General features: G+C 41.6%; 3 protein-coding genes and 3 non-coding genes across 6 annotated transcripts in view; all 6 read left to right on the top strand.

Annotated features, from left to right (window-relative positions):
- Positions 1 to 2,405, top strand: part of hdac8 (histone deacetylase 8) — a 35,489-nt gene extending 33,084 nt beyond the window's left edge. The window contains exon 11 of the mRNA XM_029760649.1: positions 1,759 to 2,405. Within this exon, the coding sequence (XP_029616509.1) occupies positions 1,759 to 1,781 (23 nt within the window). The 3' untranslated portion in view covers positions 1,782 to 2,405. The remainder of the gene's footprint in view (positions 1 to 1,758) is intronic.
- An 822-nt stretch (positions 2,406 to 3,227) lies between these two features.
- Positions 3,228 to 11,886, top strand: LOC115198594 (cbp/p300-interacting transactivator 1). The gene is made up of 2 exons (XM_029760648.1): positions 3,228 to 6,766; positions 9,268 to 11,886. Exon 2 carries the CDS (start codon positions 9,281 to 9,283, stop codon positions 9,842 to 9,844), a length of 564 nt encoding a protein of 187 aa, XP_029616508.1. The 5' UTR covers positions 3,228 to 6,766; positions 9,268 to 9,280; the 3' UTR covers positions 9,845 to 11,886.
- A 1,100-nt stretch (positions 11,887 to 12,986) lies between these two features.
- On the top strand, positions 12,987 to 27,036 carry LOC115198593 (40S ribosomal protein S4). Its single transcript, XM_029760646.1, has 7 exons — positions 12,987 to 13,012; positions 13,549 to 13,626; positions 14,072 to 14,252; positions 15,977 to 16,074; positions 16,594 to 16,765; positions 17,368 to 17,525; positions 26,868 to 27,036. The coding sequence occupies exons 1-7, from the start codon at positions 13,010 to 13,012 to the stop codon at positions 26,967 to 26,969; spliced, it is 792 nt and encodes a 263-aa protein (XP_029616506.1). The 5' UTR covers positions 12,987 to 13,009; the 3' UTR covers positions 26,970 to 27,036.
- On the top strand, positions 14,481 to 14,557 carry LOC115199271 (small nucleolar RNA SNORD61). The gene has a single exon (XR_003879365.1). It is a non-coding gene; the product is annotated as a small nucleolar RNA SNORD61 (small nucleolar RNA).
- Positions 16,181 to 16,256, top strand: LOC115199270 (small nucleolar RNA SNORD61). Its single transcript, XR_003879364.1, has one exon. It is a non-coding gene; the product is annotated as a small nucleolar RNA SNORD61 (small nucleolar RNA).
- LOC115199269 (small nucleolar RNA SNORA57) lies at positions 25,283 to 25,417 on the top strand. Its single transcript, XR_003879363.1, has one exon. It is a non-coding gene; the product is annotated as a small nucleolar RNA SNORA57 (small nucleolar RNA).
- Positions 27,037 to 27,801: the final 765 nt, after the last annotated feature.

Raw genomic sequence — 27,801 nt, 5'->3', positions numbered from 1 at the left:
TCTTTCTTCCTCGTTACGACAGACAGTGAATCGCTGAACGAACAAACTCAGCAAAAAAAGAAACATCCCTTTTTCAGGACCCTGTCTTTCAAAGATGATTTGTAAAAATCCAAATAACTTCACAGATCTTCATTGTGAAGGGTTTAAACATGGTTTCCCATGCATTTAATGCAATTAAGGTCACAGTTATGAAAAGTTAGGACACTAAAGAGGCCTTTCTACTGACTCTGAAAGATACCCAGGGTCCCTGCTCATCTGCGTGAACGTGCCTTATGCATGCTGCAAGGAGGTATGAGGACTGCAGATGTGACCAGGGCAATAAATTGCATTGTCCGTACTGTGAGACGCCTAAGACAGCGCTACAGGGCGGACAGCTGATCATCCTCGCAATGGCAGACCACGTGTAACAACACCTGCACAGGATCGGTACATCCGAACATCACACCTGCGGGACAAGTACAGGATGGCAACAACAACTGCCCGAGTGACACCAGGAACGCACAATCCCTCCATCAGTGCTCAGACTGTCCGCAATAGGCTGAGAGAGGCTGGACTGCGGGCTTGTAGGCCTGTTGTTAGGCAGGTCCTCACCAGACATCACCGGCAACGACGTCGCCTATGGGCACAAACCAGACAGGACTGGCAAAAAGTGCTCTTCACTGACGAGTTGCGGTTTTGTCTCACCAGGGGTGATGGTCAGATTTGCGTTTATCGTCGAAGGAATGAGCGTTACACTGAGGCCTGTACTCTGGAGCGGGATAGATTTGGAGGTGGAGGGTCCGTCATGGTCTGGGGCGGTGTGTCACAGCATCATCGGACTGAGCTTGTTGTCATTGCAGGCAATCTCAACGCTGTGTGTTACAGGGTACCCTTCCTGCAGGCTCATCCTGACATGAACCTCCAGCATGACAATGACACCAGCCATACTGCTCTTTCTGTGCGCAATTTCATACAAGACAGGAATGTCAGTGTTCTGCCATGGCCAGTGAAGAGTCCGGATCTCAATCCCATTGAGCACGTCTGGGACCTGCTGGATTGGAGGGTGAGGGCTAGGGCCATTCCCCCACCCAGAAATGTCCTACCCCACTCTTCCACCATCTCACAGCAAGAACTGGCAAATCTGGTGCAGTCCATTAGGAGGAGATGCACTGCAGTACTTAATGCAATTGGTGGCCACACCAGATACTGACTGTTACTTTCGATTTTGACCCCCCCCCCCCCCCTCCCTTTGTTCAGGGACACATTATTCCATTTCTGTTAGTCACATGTCTGTGGAAGTTGTTCAGTTTATGTCTGTTGTTGAATCTTATGTTCATACAAATATTTACACATGTTAAGTTTGCTGAAAATAAATGCAGTCGACAGTGAGTTTACATTAGTTTACATTACATTTAGACAAGTGAACTCTTAGTCACCGCTAGGCTACTCCTCCCGCACACACATACACACCTCCCTCTTATCTAAACCAGGGTAACAGGAGGTTAACTCTCCTTTCATCTACAGATAAATCTGATGTATCACTGACAGCACTTCTGTTCACACTTAGCGTCATGCTAACGCTGTCACTGATGACTGGGATGAGGTGTGTGTGTGTGTGCGCGTACATGCTCTGTATGGACACAATGTGAGAAATTAATGTTTTTTTTCTGTGTTTTGACTTTGTTTCATGAGTGTTTTCATTGTGCTTATTTCTAAGTATCTATGATTAATTTAACACAGTTTTTCCCTCCCTCCATCCCTCCCCTCTGTTGTTTACAGGGAATTTGAAGAATGTGGTTTAAGAGCGGAGTCTCATGTTTCCAATCAGGGCCTCCTGGGGTAATGAACACACACGCCAGGCTGATGAAGACCGTATGTTGGAGCTCCATCCTTTGCCAACGGGGAGGAGAGGGAGATGTTGGAGTGTGTGTGGGGGGGTGGGTGGAGCAGGAGCAATGTGGAAAAACATGACTTGAATGTTTCCAGGGGGACGTTTTATTGTAGGGGACGAGGAGGAGGGTAGGGTGCTGATGTTTCCGTTTTGTCTTTGTATATATATATTTTTTTTAACTGTGGGAGGAGTTTCGAGCTCGACTAGCCATGGACCAGACTGAGAATTTCTGCTCTAAAAATGGCTTCCAGGGCCCGTATTCCCAAAGGGTCTGAGTATGAATGCTGATCTAGGATCAGAATTTGAAGATTCTTTTTGTCTTTTAGATCATAATGATTAAGATTACATGGCCCAGAATTCCTACCTTGTTCTATTTTGCTTCTAAATTGTCAGTTTAGAACCTAGGCTATGGGTGGGTTGTAATATTAGACTTAAATTTGTACATATTTAGGCGTGGGAAACATTTAGTGGGCTATGTTAAGATTTGTGCTAAATGAGTAAAGCAGACATGTCGGGGGCAAGTGTTACCTCTTTAGCTGTTTCCCTGGTGCTGTATGTTCATGCCTCCCTGGGGTGAGTTTCCCAAAAACAAAGATAATCTTAAGCGTTAAGATAATCTTACACCCCATATAGAGTATCCTGACAAGAACGTTGATGTTTTATGATCTTAGTGCTACAGATGATCTTCACTACATGAGTGCAGTACTTTTCGGGAGCTTTATATGGGCATTTTTCTTAACTGAACAAAAATATAAGCGCAACTATTTCAAAGATTTTACTGAGATACAGTTCATATAAGGAAATCCGTCAATTGAAATAAATTAGACCCTAATCTATGGATTTCACATGACTGAGCAGGGGTGTAGCCATGGGTGGGCCCTCCCTGCCAATCAGAATTAGTTTTTCCCCACTAAAGGGCTTTATTACAGACAGAAATGCTCCTCAGTTTCATCAGCTGTCCGGGTGGCTGGTGTCAGACGCTGAAGAAGTCGGATGTGGAGGTCCTGGGCTGGCATGGTTACAAGGTCTGCGGTTGTGAGGCAGGTTGGCTGTACTGCCAAATTCTCTAAATTGACGGAGGTGGCTTATGGTAGAGAAATTAACATTCAATTCTCTGACAACAGCTCTGGTGGACATTCCTGCAGTCAGCATGCCAATTGCATGCCCCCTCAACTTGAGACATCTGTGGCATTGTGTTGCGTGACAAAACTACACATTTTAGTGGCCTTTTATTTTCCCCAGCACGAGGTGAACCTGTGTAATGATAATGCAGTTTAATCAGCTTCTTGATATACCACACCTGTCAGGTGGATTGATTATTTTGGCTAAGTAGAAATGCTCACTAACAGGGTTGTAAACAAATTTTACACAAAATCTGAGAGAAAAGCTTTTTGTGCGTATGGATAATTTCTGGGACCTTTTTATATCAGCTCATGAAACATGGGACCAAAACATGTTTATTTTTGTTCCGTATATATTGTACAGTCTGTGTGTTTTTAAGTGGCATGTCAATGATCTGATCTCTTGTCTAATGAAATCTTTTATGCGAAAGCATCAGGCAAATTTGATTTCAGTCCTGTTCAAACCGCATGTTTTACTTTCAACTGTAAGTACATTATGAGTGTAGAACAGTTTTGTATAATTTTGCTTTCACAAAAGTACAACTTTTTTTATGGTTCACCTTTGCCTTCAATATGGTGTAAATAACATTTTTTTTTAAATACTAACTGATTAAAACATGAGCTTCAATCACATCCAGTATAGGAAACTCACCAAATGTAGGTCTGTGACCCAAATGACACTGTTCGCTATAGTGCACTACTTTTACTTTTGACTGGAGCCCTATGGGAATAGAGTGCCATTTTGGATGCAGCCTAGAGGTGGGGAATCAAAGTGGGTTCCATGTGTGGAACAGAAGTTCTGTGTGATCTTTATGGATTTCATTTAAACATGATGACCACAACCAGAACACACACACAGAGTACGCACACTCACACTGACACACACACTTTATGGATTCTGTGGTCAGAGTTGTGGTTTTCCTCAGAGTGCATGTGAAACTCATTAGTCTGTTTATGGGTTAGGAGGAAAGACGAAACTGATTGAAAGTCCTATCTTGTAAACAGCTCTGTGACAGCCTATTCCGCAAAGACTCAGTAAAAACGGATGAATTTAGACATGAGAGTAGGGTAGTTCTGTCTTCCACCTCCTCCCCCAAACCCCCCTTATTATGACATTGCATGGAGACCAGAACAAGACAACTTCAGGGCCTAGGGAGCTGGATTCCAAAAAATATTTTAGTACGTCTTAACTGTTTCTCTATTTAAAACATTGATAATTCCTCAGATTTCTTGAAGACCATTTTTAACATTTGGCATAGAGCTGTTGCATGGCATATCACTTTATTTTTGGATTGGCAATATGGCCAAATTATCAGTCCTTTGCCAACCAAAAATATGTTTCTCAATCCACCTTATTTAATGGGGCCTTTAATCATTTGAAGAAAACCCCGTCCTCCACACCTCTCTTTTCCATGACCCAGAAACCGATAAGTGGTGATGTCAATTCGTTAGTTGGCGAACGAATGAGTGTCCTTCCCTCCTTGATAGCCACCTTTCATCAAGTTGCCATTTGTTGAAGAGTTTTGAAATCTGCCACACCCCCTTTGATTCAGCTTTTGTTTTGTTGGAGAAAAGCATACACACGTTTAAAAACAATATGGAACGTATTGTCTTTAAAATGTCCTGCACAACTAATTTAATTCGTTTTTAATCACTTTTCACTTATTTTGGGCTCCACCACTGTAAACGTAATTCAACAGATGAAGCGCGGTCATGTCTCGAAGGGATGCCGCTAATGTGAACGTGATGTCAGTTTACATATTCAAGTCAAGTCGGAAATCATTTTAGCTAACCCTAACACTTTTCCAAACCTACTACCTTAATTATCCTAACCTGCCGGTTACGTTTTCCTGACTTACGAAAAGTCACTTTTGACAATGGGGCATCCCATCTCGTCAAAACCGTGACACGCGAGTGGAGGAGTCTTTCATACATGCGCATTTTCGTCCACGTAGTCTCCTCGCCACATCACCTCGATTACCTTTGACCTTTTTCAAAAGGAGGCGAGAGAGGGCGGAGTAAAGTGGATGTAGGAGTTGCACAAATCCAATTGAGAAAAGGCATGGCTTCCATACATTAACCATACACACCCTATCTGCCTGACAGCTTCACTAAAGAAACTCAGAGCCTAGTGTATAGATAAGAACGTTTACTCTCCTCCCCAGCCTGAAATCAAACTCCCATCTCTATTCATGCTGTTGAATAGCACACCTGCCTGCCATGTCCTGTATGGCATGGCGACTAGACTGACTGCATCAGGCCTTCCCAACGACATTTTATGCAAAACATGTTTCCCTCCATAGGATGTCATCATTTCATTTGACTACATCAGTTGACCTTTTAGATTATGAATTGTTTTGTCATAAGATACATTTTTGCTTTAGGGCTCAGTCTAATATAGCTAGGCTTGCAAAAAATTGTATCAAAGGAGAGTTGTTGAACATTACAAGCTGACGTTAATTTTGCGTTTATGTGGGTCGGTCTGTTTTTACCCGTTTTTTCTAGTTTTACATTCAAGAGGGAAATTGAAAACCGTTCGTCTCATTTGCATAACGTTTTCTCACCGGGGAGAAAGAGGACTCCCCGTACTTCCATACATCATGCTTAAGCCGCATCTACATGAGAACTGTCCCCGCGCACTGACGGGACTTGACCACAATAAAGACAGATGCTCGCAAGCCTTTATGTGGTTAACTGAAAAGGAATTAAGGCGCGTGGTGTTTTAAAAGAAGGTGCCTTGGCATGTTTTCTTTTCTCTCTGACAATATTGAGATGAATTGTTAAAAATCAATGCATGAATGAACAGAGGATCTGAAAAAAAGGCTGTGTTATCAATGGGTCTGGGTTGATATGACAACCTCGAATTTGGGGAAATGTTTAGGTCTGTAATTTTATTTCAGGATGACATGAGTTATTTGACCTATAGTTGTAACAGAGGACTTTTAAATGTTAAATAGGCCTACCTAATTGATGACAGCATCCACGGTGTCAGTCTAGGTAGACTAGTGAGAGTGTGTTGGCCCACACTGTTTTTCATTTTGGTGTCACATTTTATGTTGTGCAAATCATCAGTTATTGTTTCAAGTGCATTGAGGGGTGTTGGGGCTATGCGTTCCCTCATGAATGATAATCAGTGAGATGGCTGTTGAGAATAGAATAGAACACTATTTGATCTGTGATTGTAGAGAAAGGCGCTCGCTCTTGAGAATAAAGAACATCTGCCTCAGTAGAGCGCTTTCATGACGGGCACACGGAAACTGTGGAAACTGGATCACTAAGGTACTGGAATTAACCATTAACCGAACCGTTTGTTGGGCGATAGCACTTGTGCGTCTGTCCGATTCTCTTTATACTCTTGGCCGGGATTTGGATGCTGTCCAGCCACAAACGCACTTCGCCCGCCGCTTCTTGAGGGTCGAGTGTGTGTGCGAGTGCGTGAGAGAGAGAGCGAATGAATAATCCTTTAGATTCAGTAACAACACCATTGAGGGAACTCTGCCCGAGTCGTCCAGTCTAGAGAGAAATTGAGAGTGAAGGCGAGACGCTGCACGGGGACAATGTCCTGATCCACAACCGTTTACTTTATGGCTACAGTTTAACAGGACCTAACGGATGACTTACTAAATATAGACAACTATTGACAAACGTTTTAGTTGACGACAAAACATTTACTTACTGGTGTGGTTTTGCGAGTTGATTTGGGTTCATTAGACATCTCGCCAATTCTCTCCACACACGGACCTTCTCTGCTGCGCTGAACGTGGTTTTCTAAAAGGTTTGTTCTTGCCTGTATACATTTTCTGTTAATGCTATTTGTAAGTTATGCGTTAGGCTAATGTTTATTTGACATTGCCCATGGTTTGCTTTACAATTTGTTTTCTTTCGCAGAGCAATAAGGCAGAGTGTGCACTTGTATTTGCCAAGCACTTGTTTTTGGGTTGTTTTTTTTTAACAGTTTTCGGATCTGCATTCTGAAGTTTGCCTACACCCTGAAATGAAATACATTTTACGCGCTATTTGAAACGATTTATGGCACTACTCAATAACATTAATCTCCTAAAAGCCTGGTTTTGACTAAGCTATTTAGTCAATTTGACCAAATTTGCAAATGGGGTCACAAACATGAGTTAGCCTATATGTGTTATGCAAAGTAGGCTATACGTTAATGGCATTTTGTAGGGTGGTTTAAATATCCTTTCTGCATTGTTTCCTCCACCCCATAGTTAAATGTGTTGATTCAATTAAAACAAGTGGCCATGCTGAGCCTCAGCATATGGTGAAGGTGTGTGTGCAGATTGACGTTTCAATTTGTTCGTCACGCATGGTAATTGACACCGCCGTTGTTGGAGAGATGAGACGCATTTATGCTCTTTCAGGTCTGACCCACAAGTCCACCGGGAGACCGATATGATTCATCAAATTACTGAAAACCTGTTCCAAGTAACTTCTATAGTGATTGTCTGACATAATGTGATTAGTTTATATAGGCTAAATATACTAGCCTTGGTAATTGACAAAGGTAGGCTATTCAGTTAACAGTTTGTCTTCTTGGCAATAGGTTAAGAAGCAGTTTAGTGAGAGACATACCACTTCAATAGGCTCTGTTGGAATACTTTCAAAACGCATTCTCCTTCCTTGGGGAAGGCCTAATCACTGATTTAGATGGAAGGATATTTGACAGTGGTTTAAAGTACTTAAGTAAAAATACTTTAAAGTACTACTTAAGTCGTTTTTTGGGGTGTCTTTACTATTTATAATTTTTACAACTTTTACTGCACTACATTCCTCCAGAAAAGAATGTACTTTTTACTCCATATATTTTCCCTGACACCCAGAAGTACTTGTTACAGTTTGACAGAAATGGTCAAATTCACACACTTATCAAGAGAACATCCCTGGTCATTCCTACTGCCTCTGATCTGGCGGACTCACTAAACCCAAATGCTTTGTTGAAGTGTTCCCCTGGCTATCCGCCAATAAAAAACAGACTACATTGTGCTGTCTGGTTTGCTTAATATAAGGAATTTGAAATGGTTTATACTTGTACGTTTTAGCAATACCATTTACTTTTGATACTTAAGGATATTCAAAACCAAATACTTTGACTTTTACACCAGTAGTATTTTACTGGGTAACTTTCCCTTTTACTTGAGTCATTTTCTATTAAGGTATCTTTTTACTTTTACTCAAGTATGACAATTGGGTACTTGGTCCACCACTGATATTTGAACATGGCCCAGTGTCTCTCCTTCCTCCTATCGGTCTGTCTGTCTTCCCATCAGCATCATCAGTGTAATAGAAAGCTGTTGTGTTGAGGAACCATGTGCAGTCAGTCTGCCTCTGACAGTAATCATCCAATGAATAATGAACACAAAGGACCAGAGAACACACACAAAGTGGTGAATACCAAACAGCTGTCAATGGCAGGCCACAGAAGATGACGGGTGTGTGTGTTCTATAGGCCCAGTGCAGCTGCATGCATGCCTGTAGCAATTATCCTCTCCCTAAATATGGGCCGGGGCAGGAAGGGGGTTGGATGAGTGTGTGTCTCGGGAAGGGGGTTCCAGTGGATCAGCACATATAATTAAGCGATTAACTCCCTAAAATGACAGCCTCATGACTTGACGTGTGTGTGTGTGTGTGTCCCTCTTTCACGCAAACATGCACGCACCCACATACACACTCCTTTTCTCAGGGCAATATGTATGTATGTTATCATGTGACTCAGACCTCAATGGGTCTGTTGTCTTTTAACCCTATTATGAACCCCAGACATCCAACCAGACAATCAGTCAGTCCCCTCTCTCTGAGCCTCTATGGTATTTTCATGGTTAATTTACTTAATTTACTTAGTCTGTATCCCAAGTTCCCAAACCTTAGTTGGTTCTGGTCCAAAATAGTGCACTATAAAGGGAATAGGGTGCCATTTGGGATGCAGACCTTTCTGCAATGTAAAAAGCAAAAAAAAAAAAAATGTGTTTGTTCGTGTGACCCACCAATTAAATTAGACAATGATTTTTAGCCGGGACACAGTCTCCAGTCTCAATCCACTATTTGGATTAGGATATTTAGTGGGTAGCCTAGTTAAACAATTGACTTCAGGCTGTTAAAGCAAAGAAAATGAGTCTTATCATCACTCTGTGATCCAGCCGCTATGATGATAACTCTTATCAGAACCTTGTATGTTTTTAGTACTCTCTGTTATCTCTTCCACCTTGTGTAGTGTCCTTGTTTGATGACGTCATCGTAACATATTTTCCTCTTCCTCATTCCCAGGCATCCCCAGGTGATGACCTCGCTGCTGTTCTCCAGCCCCACCCACGTTGTCATGAAGGATCGCGAGCTGCCGTCATCTTCCCTCACCCTCCTCCACTACCCCGGGACGGCAGTACCTGTCAAGACACCCGGGGGTGGCCCCTTACCCCCCTCCTCCACCACCCTCCACACCTCCACCTCTCCATCCCTCTCCAAACCCCAGCCATTCTGCCTGCAGACCCTCCAGACCGGCCCGCACCTCCTCGCCAGCATGCAGCTCCAGAAACTCAACTCCCACTACCAGAGTCTGGCTGGAGGTATAGGTGGCGGCGTAGCCTCTGGGCCCACCTCAGTACCTCAGAGGGGGTTTGGGGCCTCAACGCTGGGCTCGGCGGGGCAGCTGGTGGGGGGTACCCCTGGAGGTGTTGGAGGGAGGAATCAGGGCTGTGGGGGGATTATTGACTCTGACCCGGTGGACGAGGAGGTTCTGATGTCGTTGGTCGTAGAGCTGGGGTTGGACCAGGCTAACGAGCTGCCTGAACTCTGGCTAGGACAGAACGAGTTTGACTTCATAGCGGATGTACCTGCCGGATGCTGACCCACCCAAATGGAGGGATGAAAGGAGGGGATCTGTGCTCTCTCATTCTTTCCTTTTCATTACTCTCTAGGTTGGATTGACATAAACTCTGTCCCGGCTGGGTGCTCACCCAAACACACAAAATTAGACTTTTGGGGTCACCCTCTGTTTTTCTCTGAAGGACAAGTTATGGACACAAACTGACCCAAAAAGAGCATGCTGTTCTCTTGTTTTTCCTCTGTATCGCCTTCTAAATTTAAAGGAGAAAGGATAGACACAGGGTTTAATGTTTTTGTGTGTCTCACAGAAAATACTATGTTACTGAGGGAACTTGAGCCTCAGGCCTGTCTGTCAATTTCACTGTACGTCCCAAGGGCCCCCTACACACACCGGCAGAAGGAGGGATGGATGGTATTACGATCCGGTAATGGAAGTAGCAGCCGTGAAACAGGCACTTGTCACTTATTCAGTTACCCCAACATTCAGGAGAGTTCAGCGGGTTTGATGGGACACCACGGTGTCTGTGTGTATGTGTGTGATTGTTCAGGACCCTGTGACATAAGACAGACATGACAGGAGGCATCAGAAGCCTGTGTAGTCTCGGTGGACCGGTGTAACCTGACCTGTATGGTGCTGTCAGTGTCTGTATCTAAATAAATGAATGAGTCTTAACGTCTGTGGTCTTCGTGTACCTGGTAACTTTGTAGGTGAAATTAATCATAGTCCACCCCCGCCCCATCATTCTCTCTGTCTATTGTAAGTCTCTTCATCCTTTTCTATCTCCACCCCCCCCTCCCCCCACCCCCCCCCTCTCCATCTCTGTCCCCTGTGGTCCTAGAGCCAAGACGCTCCATTACTACCTACTCTGCTGTTGTACCGTCAATGTGTATGTCCCAAATGGCACCCAATTCCCTGTATAGTGCACTACTTTTGACCAGGGCCCATGCACTACTTTTGACCAGAGCCCTATGGGTCCTGTTCAAAAGTAGTGCTGTTTGTGTTTTTATATATGTGTGTATGAGAGAGAGAATAGGGTGCCATATAGGATATAGCCAATAGTTAATGACGGTTACAGGTAATGAGGCGGTTAAAGAAAGGTGACTTTAAAAATAAATAAAAAATATTGTATTTTTTTGGTAGGGGGTTGAATTGTGAGAGCTGAAGGCTAATTAATGATAAACTAATGATTGCGTAAAATTTTTTAATTTTACAGTACCTGTTCAGAAGACTACAGAAACAAGATTTCCTCTTAGTCAATTGGAACTTTTCCTCTTTATTAAGTTCCCATGTTCCAAGTGTGAGTCACATGGCATCATCATGCTTTTTTCACCATGTGATACGTTGGCGTTTTTACCATGCGAGTTAGTCAGTCAGTAGGCCTACAGTAGACCAAAGCAGGAGTAGGCTACATATCTAAACAGGGTCCTTATTGTTTTGTAGTTTTAGTTGCTGGATCACTTGATCGTAAGAGAGCACGAGTGTGTGTGTGTGAGTGCTTGCATGGGAAAGTATTCCTGTAAGTTTCCCTTTAAGTTTTGACCCCAAGGAAATGCAAGATAACTGGTAACACACCAACTTATTTCCTAACCAGATACCATTTGAGCTTCCAGACTAGCAAGAACATTTACTTTTCATGAAATGTTTGTTTTGCTTTCCTTATGACATTTCAGATCTTTTTGTGATCACTTTCTTTTTGTTTTAGCTCGAAACACTTCTTGCTATTGATTTTGTAAAGGAAAAAAAAAATTGGGAAAAAAAATGAATCACTTGTCTAGATACTGCACTGATTGTATGGTCCTAAGTTTCTCTCTTTAAATCACACCTTTTTTTTAATTGAGGCCTTATTTTAGAAAGGGAGAGGGACCTATTTCTTTATTTTTACCTCTTTTTTTTGTTTTTGAAATGACAGATGGAATCATAACTGAGGTTGATTTTTGTTTTAGCACTTTCTCTGTTTGCATCTCATTTGTATCTTTATGAAAATATGTACTAGATCATATTTAAATGCTTGTATTTTTGTTACTTCTCTGCATTTGGGGGAAAATAAAGAATACCAATCTGAATCGTCTTTGTGTCATTACGCCGACCAGATGCAACATTTGTACATATTATTTTAGTTAATTCATTCATACACCCTTGATTGCTGAGAACTGTTAACATTTTATATAACATGTCGCCATCTAGTGGTGACATGTCTCAAATCAACAGGTCACGCAAGTCCAATAATGAAAGGAAAATGGGCTGTTGGCCTATACAGCAACAACACACAGAATATTCGTAGGCATGATTTTAGAAAGATTTGTCAAACTTCTAAAAACACACCATTAATAGGCTACAACAGACACACTGTTGCATGTTTATTAAGGGCTAGGGGTCAAGCATAATGCGGTGCCTTTGTTTAAGTCCTTAACTTCTGTAACTATGAGAAGATAAATAGAGCATACACTTAAAGCATATGGAAGCAAGCTGCCAGAAAGGACGTCACTAGTGACATTTGTCATGGAAATCAGGAACACATGCGCCGCATAAACTGAAGGGCTCTGTCACGCGCGCTTGCATTTCCTGACAGATATGGACAATTTACATTTGAGAGGCTCCGAGAAGCCAAAAACACATAGGCTACAGTACATACCAATATTTATTTTGTTTATTAGGATGAAGACATGTAGGCTAGACTTGCGAATCAGTATATTAATATTATGAAAATAAGTTAAACTGTATGTGCGTTGCTTAGGCATATTACAATTTGAGAATATAGTAGTGAACGGAGGGAGCGGGGAGCAAACCCAGATCTCTGGCGTGATAGGCAAACATCCTACACATCACGCCAATAGTGTTAATACACTTGGTGAGAATTGTAACATGGCTCATGTAGCGAGGATCGCTACACTGTCATTCATTTGAAATATATAAAATATTTACTATTATATAAGAATCAGTGAGAGCCATATCAGTATTTGTACCATTCAATACAATGCAAATACTGACGTATGCGTAGCTGGCCTGCTAAAATAACCATCTTCCGTATTTCTATCAAGTTCAAGGAACATCCAGTTGCAGTTGTTCTCCTCGACACTAGAGAGCGGACCATATAAACTCCGCTTGTTTGTCCCTCGTCATGCACAATACTCTGTCTTATTTTCTAAGGCCTGAAAGTGGGAGGTCCTTTTCCCCGCATACTCCAACATGGTGAGCTGTGTTTCCGAATGATTCTCGCCAGAATCATCGTCAAACATCACTTTTTCTGAATATAATATCCCACATATAACTGTGATAATTTGAAAATACATACATTTGGCGATGGCTAGTCCCTATATTGAAATAAGGACTTGCGTTTTGGTCTATGAAATGATATTTGAAAAACCGAATTATTTCACCGCTAGCTAGTTAGTGTCAATGCTGCTCATTTTAACCAAATGTTTCTGCTACCACTACTTTTACGTTCAAAAGTCTATTTCAAAAGTGTTTACATGCCCATGGCAATTGAGCACAAATGTTTTGCAGAAAGAAATGGGTTAAAATAAACCCTGTTTCTTGTGTTTCTATCGAGTAGGCCACAGTCGGAATTGTCATTCAAGGACCGTATAGGAAATGACTATATTGTACGCCGAACTCTACTAGCCAGACAGGTCGCATGGTGTTTCGAATGAAACTGAGCTGTCTGTTGTTAGGCTGGAAGTTTAACTACATTAGTTGGGTTGACAAGTTATTTTTCTGGTTACTAGGCACGAGGACCGAAGAAGCACCTGAAGCGCGTTGCAGCGCCCAAGCATTGGATGCTTGACAAGCTCACCGGAGTGTTCGTAAGTACATGCTACTTCATACCTAAATACTAAAACCACAATGTTACTGGTTAGTTGCAGATTATTAGCCAAATTGAGGGGCATATCTATGGCCGCGTCGCATAGAAACGACTAGTTCCTGCAAAGATGTTGGGAAATGCAAGATGTGAAGGAACTAAAATGGTGGGGTAACTTAACTCTTCACTCGGTGTATAACGTTGATTTGAGTCTTTGAATATTCTCTGGTGAATGGCGAACCACCTGCAACCGAACAGACATTTATAAGACACACAAAGAAAGTATAGGCAAGAACGTGTTCGTTGAAAATTACTTGTCACACATTGCTGTTTTAATGCATAGTTCTCTTCCTGTGTATACTTGTCTGCTGAACCAACATGGTCTATAGCTGTCATTGTTTACTGCTCATATAGTAGTTAAAATACCACACCCAATTTTATCTATGTAGGCGCCTCGTCCCTCCACCGGTCCCCACAAGCTGAGGGAGTGCCTGCCCCTCATCATCTTCCTCAGGAACCGTCTGAAGTACGCCTTGACCGGAGACGAGGTCAAAAAGATTTGCATGCAGAGGTTCATCAAGATCGACGGCAAGGTCCGCACCGACGTCACCTACCCCGCTGGCTTCATGGGTGAGTTGGGTTTGACGAGGGATGAGTGAGGAAGGGAGAGGAGTATAGTTTGCAGTGATGTGACCTTCCCAATTGACTTCATGGATGTGTCTGACTAGGGGAGAGGGGGATGCAAGGTGTGGGTGAAGGGTAATGAGAATAAAGTGAGCGACTGGAGAAAGAAGGGGGAGGGTACTGTTCCACTCATTCATGCTTTCACCTAGCCCGTGACTAGAGCTGGAAATAAGAGCAATGAAGACAAACTTTGGTTTTGATCAATTAGCTGAAAAAAAATCTCACCAATACCTCTAAGAAGTTCTGAGCTCCAACTGAAAGTTGGGATACATTTTGTAGTATTTGAGCGGGTTATTTGACGTGTATCCCCTTGTTGCTGTGAAATTGCATATGTAAATGTTTCATGTTGTGTGTCCCAGTCTAAGGAAGGGTTGTTGTGATGGGCATATCACGTTGGATGCAAGGCACTGAACTGACTGAAGACTTCTGCTTTAAATGTCTAAAGACTTTTGCACTTAGCCTGATTTGGTAGATGGCGTGCTTAGTGTTTGGATTGAGTTTAATTTAGTTGTAATTAGTCTGGGCTTTGGTGGTATCTTGATCACGCTTGTCAAATTATTCCTCACTTGTTTTCTAATTTGGTTTCATAGCTTCTGGTTAGATAAATGCACAACACACCTCACATCAGATGGAGGGACATCTGTGGACCCACTTAAAGGAATTTAATCTATTTTCGGCTCTTCACCCATATCCTCCTAGGGGCTCACGCAAACTTGTAGACATTCACTCTCATATTCATTTTTTTTCAGGCACACATCTTCACATGCACCCCATTAGACTTTCATGCACACACCATCTTGAATGCACACACTTCCATATGACTTTTATTCCTGCCAAGAGAGCTATGATGGTGTTGTGATTAATTTCCCAGGCCAGGTGAAACCTCACATTATGTAAATGCAGACCATGTAACACCTCTCCTTTAAGGCTAGCTCACACACTGCTGTTAGAAAATACAGTGGGATGTTAGCCAAGCCATCTAATGTAAAATGGAGTGGATTTGTCACTGGACCATGCCCTCCCTCATTGGTGCACCACAAGGCTAGATTACATGCTTTGATGGCAAAACGGTGTGATGTTTTCCTCTGATACACAATTGAGTCTAGAGGATTTGTATAGTGCTCCTCCACCTGTCTGAGATTTACCAGTCTGAGATTTTGCCTAGCTAGCTGATGTACAATGGAATGGGTTTATTGTGCTTTTTATTAGTATCTGACCTGGGTGGCAGGTAGCCTAGCGGTTAGACAGTTGGGCCAGTAACCGAAAGGTTGCTGGTTCGAATCCCGCGCCAACAAGGTGAAAAGGGAACTTGACCATAATTGCTCTGTTGACGGTGGCAGACCCTGGCCATGACCCCGCTCTCTGAGGGTGTCACAGGAGTGAGAAATGCAAAAACAAATTTTTAATTCACCTGTATTAATACACACTTGTACATGTGTGAAATAGGACGAATATAAGCACCAACCTAATTATTACTATTATGAAGGGACAAAATATAGTTGGTTTGACTGTCATTCTGACTACTGGTATCTGAAATTTGCAGTGTTATTTTGTTCCCAGTTATGAGAATTTGATCCTGACTGTATTGAATTTGGTCTGATGCATCCTATTTTGGTGTTGGCCTGTTCTGGATTTGATCATTGATATGAATGTGTGATGTCTGTCTGTAGATGTGATCAGCATTGAGAAAACTGGAGAGCATTTCCGTCTGATCTATGACGTGAAGGGACGTTTCACAGTTCACCGCATTACCGCTGAGGAGGCCCAGGTATGACACGTTGTCACACATGGTTGCGAGTCTAGTTATTCACAGCTCAAGCCTGTCTTTTTAAACCAAGCAATACAAGTACAATATGATCTTCTGTATGGAAGGAGCAATGAAGAAAGTCTTTGGTTTTGATCAACGAGCTGAAAAAACCCTCACCAATACCTCTAAGAAGTTCTGAGCTCCAACAAAAATAATTGGATGAATCCTAATGTGAAACGGTTACAAATTCAACCTTTTGTGTAAATGCCTAGCATGGTTTCAGTTGGAGTACTTTTGCTTGTTTATCATATTAGGATTTAGACTTCAAAACCAAGTGGGTAATCCATTTTTTAAAGTCATATCTTACATTTTACTGCTGTCATGTAAAATGTTTTTGGTCTATCAACAGTTGACTAATGAAACATTCTAGTGGATTTTCCCTTTTAATTAAGCATTTACACTTCCGAGTCTAGGTTTGGGAAGCCCTGCCATAACAATCACTCACTTTCTCCATCTTTCTCCCTCTTTTCTTCCCTCCAGTACAAACTGTGCAAGGTGAAGAAGAACCTCATCGGCACCAAAGGAGTCCCCCACCTGGTGACCCACGACGCACGCACCATCCGCTACCCCGACCCTCTCATCAAAGTCAATGACACAGTCCGCATCGACCTCGCCACTGGCAAGATCACGGAACACATCAAGTTCGACACAGGTAACATCACGGTTAAAAATATATACTTTTAAAGTGATTGAAAGGGAAATGTATACCTGTGGGGAAAGTGGTCTTTCAGGTTAGCCTGTTAGATTTTTGAAGTGTTACATATCAAATCTATTAAGTGTGCGGGGGGGTGTTAGTAATGTCTGGCTTGTCTTAAATTTAGTTGAGTTGAAAAATTATTAGAAAAGCAGGATAAGTTACAGTGTAGCTTGTTCAGTGCTGTTATGTTGTTCCCCCTGCACACATCAACTAGTTTCCTACTATCCCTGTCTTGCATCCCATGGCTGGCAGGGACGCTTGATCTCAGACACTGTTACACGGGCATAGTAACTAAATTAAGATTTTGTGTAGTCTTGCTTATCCCATGGTAGAGGGGTTACATTTTCTTCAATTGTGAATGTAGAACTGGATGGTTGACTCATTTTGACACTTTGTAGGAAAAATAAATTGTGAAAAATGGTAGTCTGTTCATACAGACCTTTGGATCCACTAAGCACCATCCTTGAAACTTTTTGAAGACTTGACTGATGCAAAGCAACAATACTACCCAATCAAATCATACTTTTAACCTCTTGTCTCCCCTCTTCTCCCTGTAGGTAACCTGTGCATGGTGACCGGTGGTGCCAATTTGGGGCGTATTGGTATCATCACCAACAGGGAGAGGCATCCCGGCTCGTTTGACGTTGTGCATGTCAAGGATAGCGCTGGAAACATCTTCGCCACCAGGCTTGGAAACATCTTCATCATTGGCAAGGTAAGTAGAGAAGACCTGTACACGCGCACTCAAACAGATACCTGCACATCCACACACACCTTCGCATACAAACATGAACTAAACTACAAACTAGAGGTCGACCGATTATGATTTATTTTTCTCTCGCCGATACCGACTATTGGAGGACCCCCCCCCCCCCCAAAAAGGCCGCTGCCGATTAATCGGCCGATTGGTGTTTTTTTTGTGTGTGTGTGTGAAATAATGATAATTACAACAATACTGAATGAAAACTTATTTTAACTTAATATAATGCCTCAAATAAATATGTTCAATTTGGTTTAAATAATGCAAAAACAAAGTGTTGGAGAAGAAAGTAAAAGTGCCATATGTGCCATGTAAAAAAGCTAACGTTTAAGTTCCTTGCTCAGAACATGAGAACATATGAAAGCTGGTGGTTCCTTTTAACATGAGTCTTCAATATTCCCAGGTAAGAAGTTTTAGGTTGTAGTTATTATAGGACTATTTTGCTCTATACCATTTGTATTTCATATACCTTTCGATGTTCTTATAGGCACTTTAGTATTGCCAGTGTAACAGTATAGCTTCCGTCCCTCTCCTCACCCCTACCTGGGCTCGAACCAGGAACACATCGACAACAGCCACCCTCGAAGCATCGTTACCCAACGCTCCACAAAAGCCGCAGCCCTTGCAGAGCAAGGGGAACAACTACTTCAAGGTCTCAGAGCAAGTTACGTCACCGATTGAAACGCTATTAGCGCACACCCCGCTAACTAGCTAGCCATTTCACATCGGTTACACCAGCCTAATCTCGGGAGTTGATAGGCTTGAAGTCATAAACAGCTCAATGTTTGAAGCACAGCGAAAAGCTGCTGGCAAATGCACGGAAGTGCTGTTTGAATGAATGCTTACGAGCCTGCTGCTGCCTACCACCGCTCAGTCAGACTGCTCTATCAAATATCAAATCATAGACTTAATTATAACATAACACACAGAAGTCTGAGCCTTTTGTCATTAATATGGTCAAATCCGGAAACGATCATTTCGAAAACAAAACAATTATTCTTTCAGTGAAATACGGAACCGTTCCGTATTTTATCTAACGGGTGGCATCCATAAGTCTAAATATTCCTGTTACATTGCACAACCTTCAATGTTATGTCATAATTATGTAAAATTCTGGCAAATTAGTTCGCAACGAGCCAGACGGCCCAAACTGTTAAATATACAAAGTGACAATATTTCCCTAGTTTAATATTGCCTGCTAACCTGAATTTCTTTTAACTAAATATGCAGATTTATATATATAAAAAAAAAAAAAAGATATACTTCTGTGTATTGATTTTAAGAAAGGCATTGATGTTTACGGTTAGGTACATTCGTGCAACGATTGTGCTATTTTTCACAAATGCGCTTTTGTTAAGTCATCTCCCGTTTGGTGAAGTTGGTCTTCACACAGTTCGCAACCAGCCAGGTGGCCCAAACTGCTGCATATAGCCTGACTCTGTTGCACAGAACGCGAGAGAAGTGACACAATTTTCCTAGTTATAACAAATTCATGTTAGCAGGCAATATTAACTAAATATGCAGGTTTAAAAATATATACTTTTGTATGGATTTTAAGAAAGGCGTTGATGTTTATGGTTAGGTACACATTGGTGCAACGACATTGTGAATGCGCTTGTTAAATAACAGTTTGGTGAAGTAGTCTGATTCGATGATAAATTAACAGGCACAGCATCGATTATATGCAACGCAGGACAAGCTAGATAAACTAGTAATATCATCAACCACGTGTAGTTAACTAGTGATTATGTTAACCTCTCTAGGGCAGGTGGCACCAAATCGTCCCACCTACGTAACAGCCAGTTGAATCCTGTGGCGCGATTTTAAAATACCTTAGAAATGCTATTACTTCAATTTCTCAAACATATGACTATTTTACAGCTATTTAAAGACAACTCTCGTTAATCTAACCACACTGTCCGATTTCAAAAAGGCTTTATAACGAAAGCAAAACATTAGATTGTCAGCCGAGTACCCAACCAGAAATAATCAGACACCCATTTTTCAAGCTAGCATATAATGTCACAAAAACCCAGAAGACAGCTAAATGCAGCACTAACCTTTGATCTTCATCAGATGACACACCTAGGACATTATGTTATACAATACATGCATGTTTTGTTCAATCAAGTTCATATTTATATCAAAAACCAGCTTTTTACATTAGCATGTGACGTTCAGAACTAGCATACCCCCCGCAAACTTCCGGCGAATTTACTAACAATTTACTAAATTACTCACGATAAACGTTCACAAAAAGCATAATTATTTTAAGAATTATAGATACAGAACTCCTCTATGCACTCGATATGTCCGATTTTAAAATAGCTTTTCGGTGAAAGCACATTTTGCAATATTCTAAGTAGATAGCCCGGCATCACAGGGCTAGCTATTTAGACACCCAGCAAGTTTAGCCTTCACCAAACTCCGATTTACTATTAGAAAAGTTTGATTACCTTTCCTGTTCTTCGTCAGAATGCACTCCCAGGACTTCTACTTCAATAACAAATGTTGGTTTGGTCCAAAATAATCCATAGTTATGTTCCAACAGCGGCGTTTTGTTCGTGCGTTCAAGACACTATCCGAATGGTAAATAAGGGTCACGCGCACGGCGCATTTCGTGACAAAAGATTTCTAAATATTTCATTACCGTACTTCGAAGCATGTCAACCGCTGTTTAAAATCCATTTTTATGCAATTTTTCTTGTAAAAAAGCGATAATATTCCGACCGGGAATCTGCAATTAGGTAAACACCCGAAAGGAAATATATCACTGGGTCGACTCGGGCACGCGCCTAAGCCCTTTGTCCTCTGATCGGCCACTTGGCAAAGGCGATAATGTGTTTCAGCCAAAGGCTGCCTCTATCGTTCAGCTTTTTCCCGGGCTCTGAGAGCCTATGGGAGCCGTAGGAAGTGTCACGTTACAACTAAGATCCTGACTCTTCAATAAACAGAGACAAGAAGAACGACACCTTGTCAGACAGGCCACTTCCTGCATGAAATCTTCTCAGGTTTTTGCCTGCCATATGAGTTCTGTTATACTCAGACACCATTCAAACAGTTTTAGAAACTTTAGGGTGTTTTCTATCCAAAGCCAATAATTATATGCATATTCTAGTTACTGGGCAGGAGTAGTAACCAGATTAAATTGGGTACGTTTTTTTATCCGGCCGTGTAAATACTGCCCCCTAGCCCTAACAGGTTAACCTCTTTGGTATAGGGGGCAGTATTGAGAATTTTGGAAAAAATATGTTCCCATTTTTAACTGCCTCCTACACCAACTCAGAAGCTAGAATATGCATATTATTGTTCAGGTTTGGATAGAAAACACTCTGAATTTTCTAAAACTGTTTGAATGGTGTCTGTGAGTATAACAGAACTCCTATGGCAGGCAAAAACCTGACAAGGCTTCAAGCAGGAAGTACCCTGTCTGACAAGGAGTCGTGCGTCTTACCTCTTTTTATTGAAAAGTAAGGATCTTAGCTGTAACGTGACAATTCCCAGGGCTCCAATAGGCTCTCAGAGCCCGCGAAATAACTGAAGGTTTACGAGGGAACCTCAGGTTGAAATATATTATCGCCTTTTGTAAGTGGATGCTCGGAGGACCTTTCAATGATGCGCGTGCATGAGTCGCTTCTGAGGAGAAATTTTATTCGGCTGTTTAGGCTCAATGCATACTCCCGGTCGGAATATTAACACTTCTCTACGACATAAATGGCATAAAAATTGGTTTTAAACAGCGGTTGACATGCTTCGAAGTACGGTAATGGAATATTTAGACATTTTTGACACGCCAATGCGCCATGCGCGACACCGCGAAGAAGCATTCTAGAACTCACGAACAAAACGTCGCTGTTTGGATATAACGATGGATTATTTGGGACCAAACCAACATTTGTTATTGAAGTAGAAGTCCTGGCAGTGTATTCTGATGAAGAACAAGCAAGGTAAGAACATTTTTCTTATAGGAAATGTGATTTTGGTGGAGGCTGAACTGGGTGGGTATCTAAATAGCTAGCCCTGTAATGCCGGGCTATGTACTTAGATTATTGCAAAATGTGCTTCATCCGAAAAGCTATTTTAAAATCGGACATATCGAGTGCATAGAGGGGTAATGTATCTATAATTCTTAAAATAATTGTTATGCTTTTTGTGAACGTTTATCGTGAGTAATTTAGTAAAATCACCGGAAGTGTTCGGTGGGAATGCTAGTTCTGAACGTCATATGCTAATGTAAAAAGCTGGTTTTTGATATAAATATGAACTTGATTGAACAGACATGCATGTATTGTATAACACAATGTCCTAGGTGTGTCATCTGATGAAGATCATCAAAGGTTAGTGCTGCATTTAGATATGGTTTGGGTTTATGTGACATGATATGCTAGCTTGAAAAATGGCTGTGTGATTATTTCTGGCTGGGTACTCTGCTGACATAATCTAATGTTTTGCTTTTGTTGTAAAGCCTTTTTGAAATCGGACAGTGGGGTTAGATTAACGAGATTCTTGTCTTTAAATAGCTGTGAAATAGTCATATGTTTGAGAAATTGAAGTTATAGCATTTCTAACGATTCAAAAATCGCGCCACTGGATTGAAGTGGCTGTTACGTAGGTGGGACGAAATCGTCCCACATAGCCCAGAGAGGTTAACCTCTTATGGCTAGGGGGCAGTATTTTCACGGCTGGATAAAAAACGTACCCGATTTAATCTGATTATTAGTCCTGCCCAGAAACTGGAATATGCATATAATTATTAGCTTTGGAGAGAAAACACTCCAAAGTTTCTGAAACTGTTTGAATGGTGTCTGTGAGTATAACAGAACTCCTATGGCAGGCAAAAACCTGAGATGCTTCTGTTCAGGAAGTACCCTGTCTGAACATTTCTTGCCCTTCTTTATTATCTCTATCGTTTACAAAGGATCTCTGCTCTTACGTGACACTTCACACGTCTCCAATGAGGTCTCATAGCCCGGGAAAAACAGGAATGACGTAATTCAAAGCCCTGGCTGAAACAAAGGAGAGCAAAAGCTAAGTGGTCACTCAATGGACTAAGCCTTAGGCGCGTGACACGCCCCGCCCCCGGCTTTCGGTTTTTTCCTCAGTTTACAGACAGGCAGATTCCCGGTCGTAATATTATCGCTTCTCTACGAGATAAATTGCATAAATATTGGTTTTAAACAGCGGTTGACATGCTTCGAAGTACGGTAATGGAATATTTAGACATTTTTTGTCATATTTTGCGTCATGCTCGTGGCCGAGATTTAGCGTTGGGATAGTGTCTAGAAAGCACGAACAAAACGTCGCTGTTTGGATATAACGATGGATTATTTGGGACCAAACCTACATTTGTTATTGAAGTAGAAGTCCTGGCAGTGTATTCTGATGAAGAACAAGCAAGGTAAGAACATTTTTCTTATAGGAAATGTGATTTTGGTGAAGGCTAAACTTGCAGGGTGTCTAAATAGCTAGCCCTGTAACGCCGGGCTATGTACTTAGATTATTGCAAAATGTGCTTCATCCGAAAAGCTATTTTAAAATCGGACATATCGAGTGCATAGAGGAGTTCTGTATCTATAATTCTTAAAATAATTGTTATGCTTTTTGTGAACGTTTATCGTGAGTAATTTAGTAAAATCACCGGAAGTGTTCGGTGGGAAAGCTAGTTCTGAACGTCACATGCTAATGTAAAAAGCTGGTTTTTGATATAAATATGAACTTGATTGAACAGACATGCATGTATTGTATAACATAATGTCCTAGGTGTGTCATCTGATGAAGATCATAAAAGGTTAGTGCTGCATTTAGCTGTGGTTTGGGTTTATGTGACATGATATGCTAGCTTGAAAAATGGGTGTCTGATTATTTCTGGCTGGGTACTCTGCTGACATAATCTAATGTTTTGCTTTCGCTGTAAAGCCTTTTGAAATCGGACAGTGTGGTTAGATAAAGGAGAGTCTTGTCTTTAAATAGCTGTAAAATAGTCATATGTTTGAAAAATGGAAGTTTTCGGATTTTAGAGGAATTTGTATTTCGCGCCACGCCCATCATTGGATATTGGAGCAGACGTTCCGCTAGCGGAACATCTAGATTGATTGTTTTTTACAAGATACGTTTAATGCTAGCTAGCACCTTACCTTGGCTCCTTGCTGCACTCGCATAACAGGTAGTCAGCCTGTCATGCAGTCTCCTCGTGGAGTGCAATGTAATCGGCCATGATCGGTGTCCAGAAATACCGATTGTTATGAAAACTTGAAATCGGCCCTAATTAACTTCTATGGGCTATGTGGGCCACCTGCGGGACACAGCCAGTGAAATATCAGGGTGTTAAATTCAAAACAACAAAATGTCATAATTCAACTTTCTCAAACATACAACTATTTTACACCATTTTAAAGATACACTTCTCCTTGATGTAACCACATTGTCTGATTTTAAAAAGGCTTTACAGCGAAAGCAAAACATTAGATTGTTAGGAGAGTACATAGACAAAAATAATCACACAGCCATTTTCCAAGCAAAGACCTGTCAATAAAACCCAAAACACAGCTAAATGAAGCACTAACCTTTGACGATCTTCATCAGATGACACTCCTAGGACATTATGTTACACAATACATGTATGTTTTGTTCGATAAAGTTCATATTTATATCTGAAAACAGCACTTTACATTGGTGCGTGATGTTCAGAAAATGTATTCCCACTTCTGGTGAATGTGCACATCAATTTACAAAAATACTCATCATAAACGTTGACAAAATATATAACAATTATTTAAAGAATTATAGATGGACTACTCCTGGATGCAACCGCTGTGTCAGATTTTAAAATAGCTTTACGGAAAAAGCACATTTTTCAATATTCGTAGTACATAGCTTGCCATCACAGCAAGCTATACAGACACCCGCCAAGTTCGGGGTCACCTAAACTCAGAATTAGTATTATAAATATTCTCTTACCTTTGCTGATCTTCGTCAGAATGCACTTTCAGGACTGCTACTTCCACAAGAAATGTTGTTTTTGTTCGAAATAATCCATATTTATGTCCAAATACCTCTGTTTTGTTTGTGCGTACAGATCACTTATCCAAAAGCATAACGCGCGAGCGCGGTACCAGAGACAGTCAATGTTCCATTGCTGTACTTAAAAGCATGTCAAACGCTGTTTAAAATCAATCTTTATGGTATTTTAACGTAAAATTGCGATAATATTCCAACCGGACAATGGCATATTCATTCAAGAAGAAAAAGAAGGAATGGTGCGCTCGTCGGATCGCGCATATCCAATCTTGTTATCTGCCCAGTGACCGGAGAATGCTGAAAGAACTTTCTGAAGGCTGTTGACAGCCAATGGAAGCCTTAGGAAGTGCAACGTGACCCCACAGAAACTGTAGTTTCGATAGAGAATCAAAAGAACTACAATTCTGACGTTCCACTTCCTGGTTGGATTTTTCTCAGGTTTTTGCCTGCCATATGAGTTCTGTTATACTCAGACACCATTCAAACAGTTTTAGAAAACATTCTGAAGTTTCTATTAAAATCTACTAATAATATGCATATTCTAGTTTCTGGGCCAGAGTAGTAACCAGTTTAATTTGGGTACGTTTTTCATCCGGCCGTGAAAATACTGCCCCCTACACCCCAACAGGTTAATCGGCCATTCTGATTTAATCGGTCGACCTCTACTACAAACACCCTGACGACACTGCTCATCCCCTCCGTTTCTTGACACTCATGTAGTTGCTCAGTACTCATGTGTGATTGTACGGAGGTAGAACAAAGCCAATGCTATGTCTTCGGTACCAGCGCGTTATTGTCTGCTGGTTCTATCCTCAATCGCTGGCACACTTAACAATGATGAACAGTAGCTTTACCAACCATCCCAAAACAACTAGACTGCAGACAACCAGTGTGGGGGGGCGACGACGACACTACTTCAGATTTGATAGGATGTATGTTCTATAGAGAGCAGGTGCAGTTCACCCAAATTACACAATTGGTCCTTACCATGTAAGCAGTCTATGGACAAGTTATCACAGTAATCCATGCTTTGGTTTAGTTTCCCTGGCACTGTTTCTACATGCTAATGTTTCAGCATTTGTGGCACAAATCCCATTTAAGTCATGGGACCAATGTTAGCATTTTTTGCACCTTTTCAAATCATCTAAGTGACTTTGAGCTTCACAGTACATTTTAGTTCATCTGTATGTGACTTTGAGCTTCACAATACATTTTAGTTAATCTATAAGTGACTTTGAGCTTCACAATACATTTTAGATCAAGGGTCTCCAACCTTTCCTGGCATGAGAGCTCCTTTAAAAAATGATACATGTTGAGTTTTTTTCTTTTTTTTCTAGCTTTCAAATAGCCATGTTCTTCTCTTCCCTGTGTCTGTAATATACTGCGAGCTACTCCTAAGTGGGCTGTGAGCTCGCGATCGGCCTGTTGGAGACCCTTGCTTTTAGATATTGCCAGATGATTTGGACATAAGCGAAAAATGCTAGTATGGGTCCTATGACTAAATTTGGATTTGTGCCACAAATGCTAGCATTGGGAAACTGTGCCATGACAACTAAACCAGAACATTTTCCATAGACTGCTGACAGGGTAAGAAAACAACATGTTATTTGGGTGAACGATCCCTTTAACACAAGTAAATACTACAGCCATATCAATTTATTGGTCCCAAGCGTTATAGGCAGGTTTTGGTTGTTTTTCATTTTAATTCTCCCCAATTTTCAATCTTGCCTCATCGCTGCAACTCCCCAACAAGCTCGGGAGAGGTGAAGGTCAAGTCATGCGTCTTCCAAAACATGACCCGCCTAACCATGCTCCTTCACACTCGCCAGCTTAACCCGGAAGCCAGCCGCACCAATGTGTTGGAGGAAACACGGTTCAACTGGTGACCGGGGTCAGCCAACTGGCACCCACTTGCCATGAGACAATTAAAGCCCTACCGGTCTAACCCGGATGACGCTGGGCCAATTGTGTGCTGTGGGACTCCCACAGCCTGGGAAATTAACCCGGGTCTGTAGTAATGCCTCTAGCACTGCATGCGATGCAGTGCCTTAGACCGCTGTGCCACTCGGGAGGCCGGTTTTGGTCTTTCTAGACTAACATCAGTATTTGTTACAGCTAAGATGAAATGTTCCTTTTTTTCCTAAGAACCAGCGTTCACTTTAAATTACATTATCTTTTGTCCACTTACGTTTGACCACTTCCTGTGCCATGTTTATAGATTCCCTCTTTACCGGCATTCTTTTGTAATATCTTCCGTTTACTCTCTCCCCCCATCTCCAGGGCAACAAGCCGTGGGTGTCCCTGCCCCGTGGAAAGGGTATTCGTCTCACCATCGCTGAGGAGAGAGACAAGAGAATCGCTGCCAAGGCCGGCAGCAGCTAAGTCCTGTATGTAGGTCTAGGCATCCTGGCTTTGAAATAAAAACAATGTTATTTACAACAAAATCCAACCGCTGACTTGACTATTGTTTTCCATGTTGATGTCCAGTGAATTATTGGGGTTGTAAATTATTTGAAAGGGAAATGTATTTTGATGGAATGTTTATGTAGGTTCCTTGTCAACTAGTGAGAGGATGAGTATTTTGTTATAATTAGACCTGTTATTTACATAGGCTAGTGCTTATGATCATAATCTCACTGAACATTACAGTATGTGCTGAGCATGTTGTGATAATTGCCATTTAACACTTCACATTCACTAAAACCAGTATTCTGGGTCATTCTGTACATACGGTACACAGGTTGTATATGGGCACTCAATCTTCTATGAACATTGTCATGCACTGGAAGGTGTGGTTTGGGTGATGTTGGACATATGTTATTGCTACTGGTCATTAGGGGGACGTCTTCCAGTTTTCACCTTGCGGAAGACCATGGAGAAGAGGGCTGCAAGCACCATCAGAACAAATTGGACACATTGCCCTAGGGCAAGCTACACTGAACAAAAATTTAAATGCAACAATTTAAAAGATACTGCATTAGTTAATATAAAGAAAGTGGTCAATTGAAAGATGTACATTAGGACCTAATCTATGGATTTCACATGAGTGATAATGCACATACCATGAAGTAGGGGTTGTGGATCAGAAAACCAGTTGGTATCTGGTGTAACCATCTGCCTCATACAGCGCAACACATCTCCTTCACATAGTTGATCAGATTGTTGATTGTAGCCTAGAATGTTGACCCACTCCAATCGCTGGGCGAAGTTGCTG

The sequence above is a fragment of the Salmo trutta genome, chromosome 8 (genome assembly GCF_901001165.1).
Source record: "Salmo trutta chromosome 8, fSalTru1.1, whole genome shotgun sequence".
Classification (NCBI taxonomy): Eukaryota; Metazoa; Chordata; class Actinopteri; order Salmoniformes; family Salmonidae; genus Salmo; species Salmo trutta.
The sequence above is the reverse complement of the archived record's forward strand: the minus strand, read 5'-3'. Positions and strand labels throughout refer to the sequence as shown.